General features: G+C 43.7%; 1 protein-coding gene across 1 annotated transcript in view; it reads right to left on the bottom strand.

Annotated features, from left to right (window-relative positions):
- edar (ectodysplasin A receptor) overlaps positions 1 to 13,586 on the bottom strand; it is a 63,674-nt gene that overhangs the window by 18,504 nt on the left and 31,584 nt on the right. Inside the window, exons 6-11 of the mRNA XM_063213276.1 lie at positions 8,585 to 8,656; positions 8,223 to 8,342; positions 7,953 to 8,027; positions 6,388 to 6,460; positions 4,466 to 4,652; positions 3,591 to 3,651 (exon numbers count right to left, since the gene is read on the bottom strand). Coding sequence (XP_063069346.1) covers positions 3,591 to 3,651; positions 4,466 to 4,652; positions 6,388 to 6,460; positions 7,953 to 8,027; positions 8,223 to 8,342; positions 8,585 to 8,656 — 588 coding nt within the window. The remainder of the gene's footprint in view (positions 1 to 3,590; positions 3,652 to 4,465; positions 4,653 to 6,387; positions 6,461 to 7,952; positions 8,028 to 8,222; positions 8,343 to 8,584; positions 8,657 to 13,586) is intronic.

A 13,586-nucleotide genomic window follows, 5' to 3' on the forward strand; every position in this document is an offset into this window, starting at 1 on the left:
CCTGAATTTTTTTGTGGTCGGTCATGGTATTGACGGAAATGTCTGTGATAATTTACAGAACATTGTGACAATGGGTTCCCAAGATCTGACCTCACTTCCTGTTTGGCGAGTTTTAGGCGACTTTTAGGCCATTTTTGATTGGCTGTCACGGCTACACGATAAAAGATATCCAACATTCCTTGAGACCCTATGTGTAGCTCAGTCAAGAGATACTTTATACCAAGTTTCGGGCTAATTGGTCAAACATTGCGGGAAAAATAGCGTTTTTATTGATTTTCACAAAATTCAAAATGGCGGGAAAACTATCCTAGCGGACAATGACGTCATAGGGTGCGTTGGATTCGTCTTGGCCCAAGGATTCCCGTGATACTAAGTACTTTAAAATTGGCCCAGCGGTTCAAAAGTTACAAGTAGAAATGTACCTGAAACTTTGGCCTGCTGGTGGCGCTAGAGGGTTGGGGGTGGGGACCTAAAAATTTGGTTCTGAGTAGCGGTCGGCATGTCCAACCACTTTGCAAAAGGGCGTACCACCAAATGCTTCTCAGACGAAATGCTAGACCAGAACAATGTGAATATCCGATCAAATTTGAAGGATGAGGATCATTTTATTGATTTTCACTAAATCCAAAATGACGGACATTCTGAAACTACGGATACGATGTCATAGGGTGCGTTGGATTCGTCTTGGCCCAAGGATTTCAACGGTACCGCCAGATTGAAAATTGAGCGTGCGGTTCAAAAGGTACTGGCAGATTTGTATGAAAAACTTTGACCAGCTGGTGGCGCTAGAGAGCTTGAGCTAGCGACCTGATTTTTTTTGTGGTGGGTCATGGTATGGACAGAAATGTCTGTGACAATTTAGAGAACATTGTGGCGATGGGTTCCCAAGATATGACTTCACTTCCTGTTTGGCGAGTTTTAGGCGAGTTTTAGGCCGTTTTTGATTGGCTGTCACGGCTAAACGATAAAAGATATCCAATATTCCTTGAGACCCTATGTGTAGCTCAGTCAAGAGATACTTTATACCAAGTCTCGGGCGAATTGGTCAAAAATTGCGGAAAAAATAGCGTTTTTATTGATTTTCACAAAATTCAAAATGGCGGGAAAACTATCCAGGCGGAAAATGACGTCATTGGGTGCGTTGGATTCGTCTCAGCCCAAGGATTCCAGGGATACCAAGTTTTTGAAAATTGGCCCAGGGGTTCAAAAGTTACAAGCAGAAATGTTCCTGAAATTTTGGCCTGCTGGTGGCGCTAGAGGGTTGGGAGTGAGGACCTATCAATCCGGTTCTGAGTAGCGGCGCACATTTCCGACCACCGTGCCAAATTGCGTCCCACCAAATGCTTCTCAGACAAAATGGCGGACCCGAACAACGAGCAAAAAGAAGAAAAAAAATAATAATAATAATTAAAGCTGCGAGCAGCCTTGGCGGGCCCTCGCACCTACGGCCCAGGGGGCATGGCACATCGCCCTGCCCTAATACACCCCTACCTGTGAAAAACGGATGAAGTGTAACAATTTTCTAACAGGTATGAGGAAGGAGAAGGCGTCATTGTCTTAGCACCGCTATCTTGTCCACTTCCCCTCTCTGTATCCCTTTGCATTGCCATTTCAATCATATAGACACATGCAAAATGTTTTAATTTCCACATTTATAGCAATTCATTCGCCTAAAACATGGTGGCACGGCACTTGGTAGCCACTGCAATCACATATGCCAGCTTCGGACAGGTCTCTGCAGGGGGTTCTATTGAGTCTGACATTTTTGGATTTGTAAATGCACCATACTGAACAACCATGCCATGTAAGTTTTACAAGCAGAAATTGGGACCTGGAAGTTCTTGTGGGAAGTCACGGGACAATGAGAATGTGTGTGACAATTCACAAAAGATTCTTACTATGGGTCGCTGAGATATGACTTCACTTCCTGTTTGGGGGTGTTAGGAGGATTTTGATTGGCTGTCTTGGCCAAACCGTAAAAGATGCAATAAAACCCTTTCACAAATCTCTTCAGAATGCTCCTGAAATCATATGTATCTAGTTTTGAGAAAATCAGACCGAATTTGAAGGATTAGGACCACGTTATCGATTTTCACCAAATCCAAAATGGCGGACATTCTGAAAATGCGGGTATGATGTCATGGGGTTCGTTGGATTTGTCTTGGCCCAAGGATTTCAACGCTACCACTAGAATTAAAATTGAGCATGCGGTTCAAAAGTTACTGGCAGAAATGTAGCTAAAACTTTGGCCTGCTGTTGGGTGGTGACTTTGAACTTTGAACTGCTGGTGGCGCTAGAGTGTTTGAGCTAGCGACCTGATATTTCTTGTGGGGGGTCATGGGATGGTCAAGGATGTCTGTTACAATTTACAGATGGTTTTGACCATGGGTTCCCAAGATATGACGTCACTTCCTGTATGGCGACTTAATCCAAAATGGCGGACATTCTATAATGGCGGATATGATGTCATAGGGTTCGTTGGATTCGTATTGACCCAAGGATTTCAACGCTACCCCTGGATTTAAAATTGAGCGTGCGGTTCAAAAGTTATAGCTAGAAATGTAGTTAAAACTTTGACCTGCTGGTGGTGCTAGAGCGTTTGAGTTAACGACCTGAATTTTTTTGTGGTGGGTCATGGTATTGACGGACATATCTGGGACAATTTTCAGAAGATTGTGACAATGGGTTCTCAAGATATGACTTCACTTCCTGTTTGGCAAGTTTTAGGCGACTTTTAGGCCTTTTTTGATTGGCTGTCACGGCTAAACGATAAAAGATATCCAATATTCCTTGAGACCCTATATGTAGCTCAGTCAAGAGATACTATATACCAAGTTACGGGCGAATTGGTCAAAAATTGCGGGAAAAATAGCGTTTTCATTGATTTTCACAAAATTCAAAATGGCGGGAAAACTATCCAGGCGGAAAATGACGTCATTGGGTGCGTTGGATTCGTCTCGGCCCAAGGATTCCAGGGATACCAAGTTTTCGAAAATTGGCCCAGCGGTTCAAAAGTTACAAGCAGAAATGTTCCTGAAATTTTGGCCTGCTGGTGGCGCTAGAGGGTTGGGGGTGAGGACCCTTAAATCTGGGTCTGAGTAGCGGCCGCCTTTTCCGACCACCTTGCCAAATTGCGTCCCACCAAATTCTTCTCAGACAAAATGGCGGACCCGAACAACGAGCAAAAAGAAGATAAATAATAATAATAATAATTTATCGGAGAACAATAGGGCCTCGCACCCTCCGGTGCTCGGGCCCTAATAATTTAACGGAGAACAATAGGGCCTCGCGCCCTACGGTGCTCGGGCCCTAATAATTTATCGGAGAACAATAGGGCCTCGCACCCTCCGGTGCTCGGGCCCTAATTAAATAGGTCTAAAGAAATGTCCCCGCATGTGTGAATCATTTAAGTATATCCATATAATAAGCGGGTTAACTTTCGGCGAGTCGGTCGCTTTGTGGAATAGCAGCACTTCAGAGAGAACAAGACCCCTCCGCTCCGCGTCGGGGTCTAAAGATTCTCTCTGTCGTGCTGCTATTCCACGGTAGCGACCTTCTCGCCGAACGTTAACCCTTACGTAACTGCTTACCCTCAGCAACACTGCAGGCCTTTGTGTAGAGATCCAAGATTTTTTTTCTTCGACTCTGAATCTGTAGGCACAGTGATAAACAAGAGAGCCACATCAGGAAACATTACCACCTTGTCTCCACGGACACGAATATTATGGCAGTTAACACACTATGATGATGGATGACGTAGAAGCCAAGTAGAAAATAAACAACAGATTGATGTGCTTTGAAGCTTTTAAGGAAGGAAGTCAAATTATCAGAGGAAATGCTACATTTGATGTGGCTTGTCAAGCCATTTTAGATATGACTGCCTGATGTTCTTATGATCATGTTTATTATTCTGTATCAGTATGTTTACAATACAGTCTCAAGCAATTTAAATGTTCTGTGCTAACGCATGTTACATAGATGTTTGACAAATAAGTACACTTTGACTCTGACTATGACTTGACTATGACTTGTGGGTGATGGTATTTAGATCAGGGTGGCAGGTTCGAATCCCACCCTTACATGGCCCTACACCTATAACCATGGCTGAAGTGTCCATGAGCAAGGCACATTGCTCCAGGGACTGTAACCAACACCCTGTAAATAACTGTAAGTTGCTTTGGATAGAAAAGCGTCAGCAAAGTGGGCAGCCGTGGCCTAGTGGTAAGGAGATGGGCTTTAGATCAGAGGGTTGCAGGTTCGTATCCCACCCTCCACTCCATTTCTCACTCCATGGCTGAGGTGCCCTTGAGCAAGGCACCTAACCCTACGCTGCTCCAGGGAGTGTAACCAATACCCTGTACTTACAAAAAAATAACTGTAAGTTGCTTTCTATTAAAACAAAGCGTCAGCTAAGTGTAATTTAATGTAAAAAGTCTAATGTGATGTAATGTAACTCTGTTCTTACCCCAGTGGCCTTGTTGCTGTTATTGTTGTTGCAGATGGTGCTGGCGGAGCAGGCTTTCTCTCTGGTCAGGTGCACCAGCGACAGCAGGCAAAGGTCGGAGGCGCCCTGTCTCTCCTGAGCCGCTTCCTCATCGCTGTCTATGCTGCGACTCAGTAGCTGCTCGTTCTCAGACGAGGCGTCGTTTTCACTGAGGAACACACACACAGAACACACACATTGGGACCTGGCTGGGACCGGGAGATACCCGTCTGTTGCTAAGGATCAATTTCTTCAAGTCCAGAGCTTCCACTACCTACATTAGGTCATTTTTTCTGTTTCACACACAGCTGAGGGTTATGCTTTGACACTTACCAATGCATCTTGTGTTTTTTTTTTCAACCCCACACACCCACCACACACACACCACCACCTTTCTTACTGTAGGCATATTACACAGCCTGATGAACAATTGCCCCCTCTGACTGCTCCAGGTAAAAGCACCTTGTTGACAAAGGGCGCACAGAGAGATGCTCACAGAATGTCATTGTTTCTCAGACATACAATACCCTGCACTGACTTGGCAACCACCACTTTGAATTAGCACATCCTCTGGCATGTGCTGCCTTAGCCACACCATTTATCCTCACCGCACCACTGAGCTGGGGGGGATGGGGAACCACCACCATCACACTGGTGCCCTCAGGGGCCGCGCTATAGGAGAGGCAAACAGGGCATTTGCCCCTGGGCCCATACTGGTGGTGGTGGGCCCTATTATGACTTTGACTTTGGCAGGTCGTATGAGGGGGGCCCTATCAGTGTTTTGCCCGTCAGGCCCCGTGTACATTTGTTCCGCCTCTGGGTGCCCCACTACACTGTAGTTGAGAGTGCGTAGGAAGGGAGATAGACCCATATTTGTGTAGTTAATGTAATCTTGTAGTCAATGAATGGCCGCAACTGAGCTAACTTGAGGTAACTTATGGAGGCAAGTTGGCTCGGTTGACTACGATGCTCGGTTGACTATGATGCAAATGTTTTCTTCATTTCAAGAGTTTGAATTGGAGTTTACTGGATGCTTTGAAAGTCCTTCCCGATTAGTTTGTTTTTCTTGTTGATCTAATTGTATTCTTCAAAACAAAACATATAGCATACATCTTCATTCTATGTGTCTACGTATTGTGGCTAGGCCTCGAGAAAGCTCAACGGTGCTCATGCGTAGTCTACAGAATAAACCCTCATTGTCTGGCTGAAAATAGGTGACAAAGAGGCACTAGTGTGTGAACCTCTCTTTCCCAAACTCCTCGTAGGCAGGCAGGTGAGAACAGAGAGGAAGGGTTTAGGGCTAGGAACTGTCATGCTGAAAAGCAATGCTGTTTTTCGCCCAGTGGTTTGGCTGAGAAGTCTCATAATTATAACTCCCTCCTCGATTATGTTTGTGTAAATGAACATCTCTCCCCCCTTGAAACCTTCAGGCTTCAGGGCGCATTTGTGCTCAACTACCTCATCCCTCCCAAAGCCACATAATGTTTCCAGTCCAAAAAAAAAAAAAAACCCTACGAGTGAACTTGGTTTTCCATGCCATGCTCATTGAGGAGGGTACACATACACAAAACCATTCCAGAACTGCCAGCCAGCGCCTTGAAAAGAGGAGATCCAGCAGCTACAGCTCAACTGCTAGAACTTGCCCTGTGGTGACTTAATTACCAGCAGATCCTGAGCAGAAAATCTGATAAAAATCATGTCTTTGAGGCCCTCAGTCAAGTTTCAACGCGAATGCGCATGTTCTTTGTTGTTGTCACTTTTAGATGTATCCCCGAAGTAAAGACAATAACACATACCCAAGTCTACCTATTAGTAATATACATCTGACTAAATAATAATAATGTAACTGAAGGATAAACTTTTAAATAATGAGGAATGTGGTTGTTTTGTGATCAAGTGCTTACCTTTTCACTGCCTTGGGAGGAGTGGGTTTCAGCTTGTCAAACTCATCCTTCTCTGAATATATGACGACATTTTCTGCACAAGAAAAAAAGACAAGAAGAAAAAAGAAAAGAAAAAGAAAGATTACCATGAGACTAAACAACTAAACTCAACAGATGTTTATCTACTCATTACAATGCTCACAACTAACTAACCCACCCTGTCCTGTAATGGTATTACCCAGACCTGCTATGATCAATAAATACTCAGGGAATGGTGTAAAAATCAAGTCTTATAATTCAGGATTGTAATCCCATCACAAGCCTGCCACCGCTGGAGATTGTCATGAGATGTCATGTTTTAATCCCCTGGTCTGGGCTGCTAAAATGGTTTAAACGTACAGTATAGAAATTCAATGGAGGAATCTGCACCATGAGCTGCAGCCACCAAGTCTGTTGTCTTCAAACTGAATCCTTATGCCAAACCTCAATTAAACGCTTTCAAAAATGACAACATGTACCAAGGAACATATATGGATTGAAAACAGTAAGGCTATTAACACTGCCTTTGCTGTAGTGAAATGATTATTTAAAGTAATTCTGCCACGATCACAACTCACCTAAGACAAGTGTTTTAAACAAAAGCCAACATTAAAAAGCCGTTTTAATTTCCCGCTGCAGCCAGATGATTTCTGTATTTAATTTCTCCCCTGTTGAATCTGGCAGACAATATCCAAACACCTAAGAGTCACTTATCTCGAGAAACAGTCCAGGTGGAAGCAAGGACTTGAGAACATTGAGTTTACATCACATTCTATAATTGGAGCTAAACCTGCGGGGCTGACAAGGGGGACCCTGCATAACTAATGCTGTTTGACAAGCGTGGGAGAAATGATTGATGTTGGGTCTCAGAGCTGATGAAAAGTGAATTCCTGTGCTGTGCAGCGCTACATGTTAATACACTTGCCAACTTGCCTCGCAAACAGGCAGCTGATAACTATTATATAATGTTGGGCCTGCCTGGCACTCAGACCTCCAGCATGGTAAAGGCCCTGCCATCACATTAGCACATGTGCTGTATGCCAAATACATACGTAACGTCTCATCAAAACAAGCTTCTATCCATAGACATATGAGATGTGAAAAGCAGTGAGACACACTTGTGTCGTCATGTGCAACTTCGTATGATAAGATGTTAGATACATCTCTGCTCTTATGCAATGGCCAGACTGATAATAATCAAAAGTTGTTTGGATTGTACTATATAAAACAATAACTGTCACTGTCAGGTCCTTGCGCCATTTAAAAAAAAAAAAAAAGTCTGGGTCCATTATATTGAGTCTGAACATCTATAGCCTACAGCTACAGGTAAAACGTTAACCAAACATTCCAAGAAGGCTTGCTCGCTTCACAACAGGTATGTAGACCACAAAACTGTCAGAAAACACCAAAGCAGGGAAGTGCAAAACATTTGCTATGCTCCTTCAACTGGCAAGACTCGACTCTGGTTATCCCACTTGTTGAATCCCTTTTGAATTATATTCTTTGACGTCTTTCAGTCCAAGAAATATATATTAAAAAAATCATACCTTGAACCTCCTTCTTTTCTTCCTGTTTGTTTGTCTGGGCCTCCACGGTCTTCACCATCTGGCCCGAACAGCAGGCTGGAGGTGGACACACACACCACACACACACACGCACACGCACACGCACACGCACACGCACACGCACACGCACACGCACACGCACATGCACACATCCCATATGCTTATTATATTAGTTCTCAAAACCGTTTAACATTGCATACCATCATGTAAGAGAGTTTTACAGTGAATCAATCTGCTGAAAGGTTGTTGTACCTTGTCCGCTGGGCTTGGCTTTGAGGATGTAGAACATGATGATGAGTACGATAGCAATGGCCATGATGAAGATGGTCGACATGGCGATGATGAGGGCTGTTGCTAGGTGACCCTGGGGATCTACAGCAAGAGGCAAGTCAATAAATTTTATGTGACACTGCAGGTATATTCACTCAATATACTCGATACATTTTTTATAGAGTAGAGTATCATTTATTGATCCCAGGGGAAATTAAGGTGTCCAGTAGCATCCATACATAGATAAATACAGAAGACACTACACACAAGACATTACACACTTACACATACAACAAAAAGATTTTGGTACAAAGTTGAGATGCTATAATGCAGCAAAGCTTCACCTTTCTTTGTGTATGGGAAGCTGGTGGTACTGCTGGGAGATACAGGGCCTGGTGGTTTGGCTACGCGCATGCCTGCAACAGAACACAAGCACAATAGGAGTTAGGCAGAACCTGATAGACAGAAGTGATGTCTGATTTTTTGTTCTTCTAATTTGTACATTAGATTTATTTGCAGTTTGAAGTTTTTTTTAATTCAAATTAAAAAAATAAGAAGTAAGAAAAAGGTGTTGTGACTCATTGCATTACATTACATTACATTACATTACATTAGTATTTAGCAGACGCCTTTGTTCAAAGCGACTTACAAGGAGCAATTTAAATTAAAGCTGCGAGCAGCCTTGGCGGGCCCTCGCACCTACGGCCCAGGGGGCATGGCACATCGCCCTGCCCTAATACACCCCTACCTGTGAAAAACGGATGAAGCGTAACCATTTTCTGACAAGTATGATGAGTGAGGGCGTCATTTACGTAGCACTGCTGTCTTGTCCACTTCCCCTCTTGGTATCCCTTTGCGTTACCATTTCAATCATATAGACGCATGGAAGATGTTTTAATTTCCACATTTATAGCAATTCATTTGCCTAAAACATGGTGGCACGGCACCTGGTAGCCACTGCAATCATATATATGCCAGCTTCGGACAGGTCTCTGAAGGGGGTTCTATTGAGTCTGACATTTTTGGATTTGTAAATGCACCATACTGAACAACCATGCCATGTAAGTTTTACAAGCAGAAATGGGGACCTGGAAGTTCTTGTGGGAAGTCATGGGACAATGTGTGTGACAATTCACAAAAGATTCTTACTATGGGTTGCTGAGATATGACTTCACTTCCTGTTTGGGGGTGTTAGGAGGATTTTGATTGGCTGTCATGGCCAAACCGTAAAATATGTAATAAAACCCTTTTACAAATCTCTTCAGAGTGCTCCTGAAATCATATGTATCAAGTTTTGAGAAAATCAGACCGAATTTGAAGGATTAGGAGCACTTTACTGATTTTCACCAAATCCAAAATGGCGGACATACTGAAAATGCGGGTATGATGTCATGGGGTTCGTTGGATTCGTCTTGGCCCAAGGATTTCAACGCTACCACCAGATTTAAAATTGAGCATGCGGCTCAAAAGTTACAGGCAGACATGTAGCTAAATCTTTGGCCTGCTGTTGGGTGGTGACTTTGAACTTTGAACTGCTGGTGGCGCTAGAGTGTTTGAGCTAGCGACCTGATATTTCTTGTGGGGGGTCATGGGATGTTGAAGGATGCCTGTTACAATTTACAGATGGTTCTGAATATGGGTTCTCAAGATATGACGTCACTTCCTGTATGGCGACTTAATCCAAAATGGCGGACATTCTATAATGGCGGATATGATGTCATAGGGTTCGTTGGATTCGTATTGACCCAAGGATTTCAACGCTACCCCTGGATTTAAAATTGAGCGTGCGGTTCAAAAGTTATAGCTAGAAATGTAGTTAAAACTTTGACCTGCTGGTGGCGCAAGAGAGTTTGAGTTAACGAACCTGAATATTTTGTGGTGGGGTCATGGTATTGACGGACATATCTGGGACAATTTTCAGAAGATTGTGACAATGGGTTCTCAGATATGACTTCACTTCCTGTTTAGCTAGTTTTAGGTGACTTTTAGGCCGTTTTTGATTGGCTTTCACGGCTAAACGATATAAGATATCCAATATTCCTTGAGACCCTATATGTAGCTCAGTCAAGAGATACTATATACCAAGTTTCGGGCGAATTGGTCAAAAATTGCGGGAAAAATAGCGTTTTTATTGATTTTCACAAAATTCAAAATGGCGGGAAAACTATCCTGGCGGAAAATGACGTCATTGGGTGCGTTGGATTCATCTCGGCCCAAGGATTCCAGGGATACCAAGTTTTCGAAAATTGGCCCAGCGGTTCAAAAGTTACAAGCAGAAATGTTCCTGAAATTTTGGCCTGCTGGTGGCGCTAGAGGGTTGGGGGTGAGGACCCTTAAATCTGGGTCTGAGTAGCGGCCGCCTTTTCCGACCACCTTGCCAAATTGCGTCCCACCAAATTCTTCTCAGACAAAATGGCGGACCCGAACAACGAGCAAAAAGAAGAAAATATAGCTGCAAGCAGCAATGCGGGGCCAAGCAGTAAACTTGGCAAAGTTGCCACGGCAACAGAAGGAACTGTAGCGCCCCCTTTGGCCCAAATCTCGCCAATGTTGGGGTGCATTCCTTGGAGGGGAAAATGGGGAGAGAGACGGGGAGGGTCGGCAAAGGACCTGGGCTGGGAATCAAACCCGGGTCAGCCGCATGATAGACGAGTGCCCTACCAATTGGCCACGGCAGGGCCTGTGCTGCCCTTGATTTACTGTATATTGAGTAACACATTTCCATTCCCTCTCAAATTAGTCTATAAAATATCAGCAAGTAATTTCTATACTTGAGAGGCTTGCTTTTTGGACAGCAATTATAATCCTCTGTGATCATTCTATTTAGTAAAATTGTTTATATGACATACAATATTATGGAAAAGAATCAGGAGCCTACTGAAAATAGATATGGTCTTTGAAATCCTAAACATAAGAATCCTATAGGCTGCAATGTAATGTTGGCCAGTCTTTTGAGAGACTGGTCTGAGGAATTGGTGTACATAGAAGTAACGTGTGTGTGTGTGTGTGTGTGTGTGTGTGTGTGTGTGTGTGTGTGTGTGTGTGTGTGTGTGTGTGTGGGGTGTGTGTGTGTGTGTGTGTGTGTGTGTGTGTGGTGTGTGTGTGTGTGTGTGTGAGTGTGTGAGAGACAGAGGAACCGAGAGAACAACAATGGTCCTCTCTCTCTCTCTCTCTCTCTCTCTCCCTCCCTCCCTCCCTCCCTCCCTCCCCTCTCTCTCCCTCTCCCCCCTCCCCCTCCCTCTCCTCTCCCTCTGTCTGTGTGTGTGGGGTGTGGGGTGTGGGGTGTGGGGGTATGTGCAGGGGCCTTGGGCAGTGGGGCTTTGGTTGACACTAGAGCAATAGCAGAACTACGCACACACCTAAGCTCTCGTCTCTTGTGTGTCCAGAGACCCCCTGCTGAGAATGGTGTCAGTGAACGTGCGCAGGTGCCGTTGGCAAAGGGGACAGAGAGATGAGAAAAATCCCTCCATTCTTTCCACAATTTTGAATGACTGCTGTGAGCTGATAGTTTTTCCAATCGTTACGAAAATCCATATCTGGGTGCAACATATTGTGAAGATGACCTGTGTACCAATATTTTGAAAATTGGGAGTACGGTTCAAAAGATACAGGCAAAAATGTAACTAAAATTTTGACCTGCTGGTGGCGCTACAGATAAAAGAGTTTGAGCTGGGGTTTTGATTTTTTTTTTTGGTGGGTCATGGGATGGACTTCTGTGTGTGTAAAGAATCCTAGCCTAATTCGACAAACGTTTACTGAGATATGACCTCACTTCCTGTTTTGCCACTTTTACGACAATTTTAATTGGCTGTCACGGCTAAACGACAAAGGATATCCAATATTCCTTGAGACCCCATGTGTAGCTCAGTCCAGAGATACTATGTACCAAGTTTTGGGCGAATTGATCAAAAAGTGCGGGAAAAATAGCATTTTTATTGAATTTTACAAAATTCAAAATTGCGGGAAAACTATACACGTAGGGTACAATATCATCACTAGTTCTCAGATTTGTCCTGGGCCAAGGATTCCAGGGATACCACATTTTTGAAAATTGGACCAGCGGTTCAAAAGTTACAAGCAGAAATGTACCTGCAACTTTGACCTGCTGGTGGCGCTAGAGTGTTGGGGCTGGGGACCTATAAATCGCTGCGGGGCTGGCCCTGATATGTGTGCTTATTTTCACAACTTTCCTATGCACAGTTCTATGGGCTGCCATAGACTTATAGAGGGAGAAGAATTTTGACTGGAGTCAATGAGGGAACTAAAACACTAGGGGCCTTCGCCAGCTTCGCTGCTTGGCCCCTAATAATAATAATAATCCGAGGGAGAACAATAGGGCCTCGCGCCCTACGGTGCTCGGGCCCTAACAAGAACAGGGTAAGGCACAGTGTACAGTTGCAACACTGATAGCATTGTCCTACAAAGAGTAAAGAAGAGGACAATGCATTAAAAAGTAGCAAAAAGTAAACAAAGACCTCAAGATTCAGTGTACAGTTGCAACATTGACAACATTGTCAAACACACGGTAATAGAAGCAACATTAAATAATAGGAAGGTAGCAAGGCAAATTGGATAATGAGCAAGACATCTAGGCGCAGTGTACAGTTGCAACACTGGCAACAATGTCCAACACAGTGATAAAGAAAAAATAAGTAAAGGATTAAAAGGATGTTAAAAGCAAATTAGGTACATAAAGATGTTAGGTACATAAGAGATGTTAATAGCAGTGGCTTAAGGAAAGACCTCAGAGACTAAGACTAAGGAAAGAGACTAAAAACTAAAGGCTACAAGGTGAGTAGAATTAGTTATGTTAGAGTGTTAAGCAGGCTGACATTGATGCAATATGCTTTCCAACAGGTTTTGCTGTAGTTTTTATCAACTGCATTAACTTGTATTTGATGCAAAATAGATCCATAGTTACCATGAATGGTAAAACACCTACTGGGAAAGATATTTTGGAGCATATTTTGTGCACAGTGCACATGACAGGCAGGGTCAGTGTTTTTAAGCAGGTTTAAGTAGAGTAGAGTGACTTTATTGGAGTACTATTGGGGACACAGTGGTAGAGCCCATATCAAGGTTGATGTTGTAACAGATTGAATCTTTGGCTGGGATCACTAGGAGCGCTCTTTTGGACGGGTTCAGGTGGTCTTCCTTCATCCATGTTGACAGGTGGGAGAGGCAGGCTGGGTACACCTAGTCTTTAACTAGGCCTAACCTTTGAGTAAGCCAAATATGTTGCAGTGTGCAGTGCTATGAGGCCATTGTAGAGGTGAGAATGCTACCACAAGTAACCAATTATTGGATCAGCAGAAAGCATGTGTTTAAATTTCCAACTATCTGAAA

The sequence above is a fragment of the Engraulis encrasicolus genome, chromosome 13 (genome assembly GCF_034702125.1).
Source record: "Engraulis encrasicolus isolate BLACKSEA-1 chromosome 13, IST_EnEncr_1.0, whole genome shotgun sequence".
Taxonomy (NCBI): domain Eukaryota; kingdom Metazoa; phylum Chordata; class Actinopteri; order Clupeiformes; family Engraulidae; genus Engraulis; species Engraulis encrasicolus.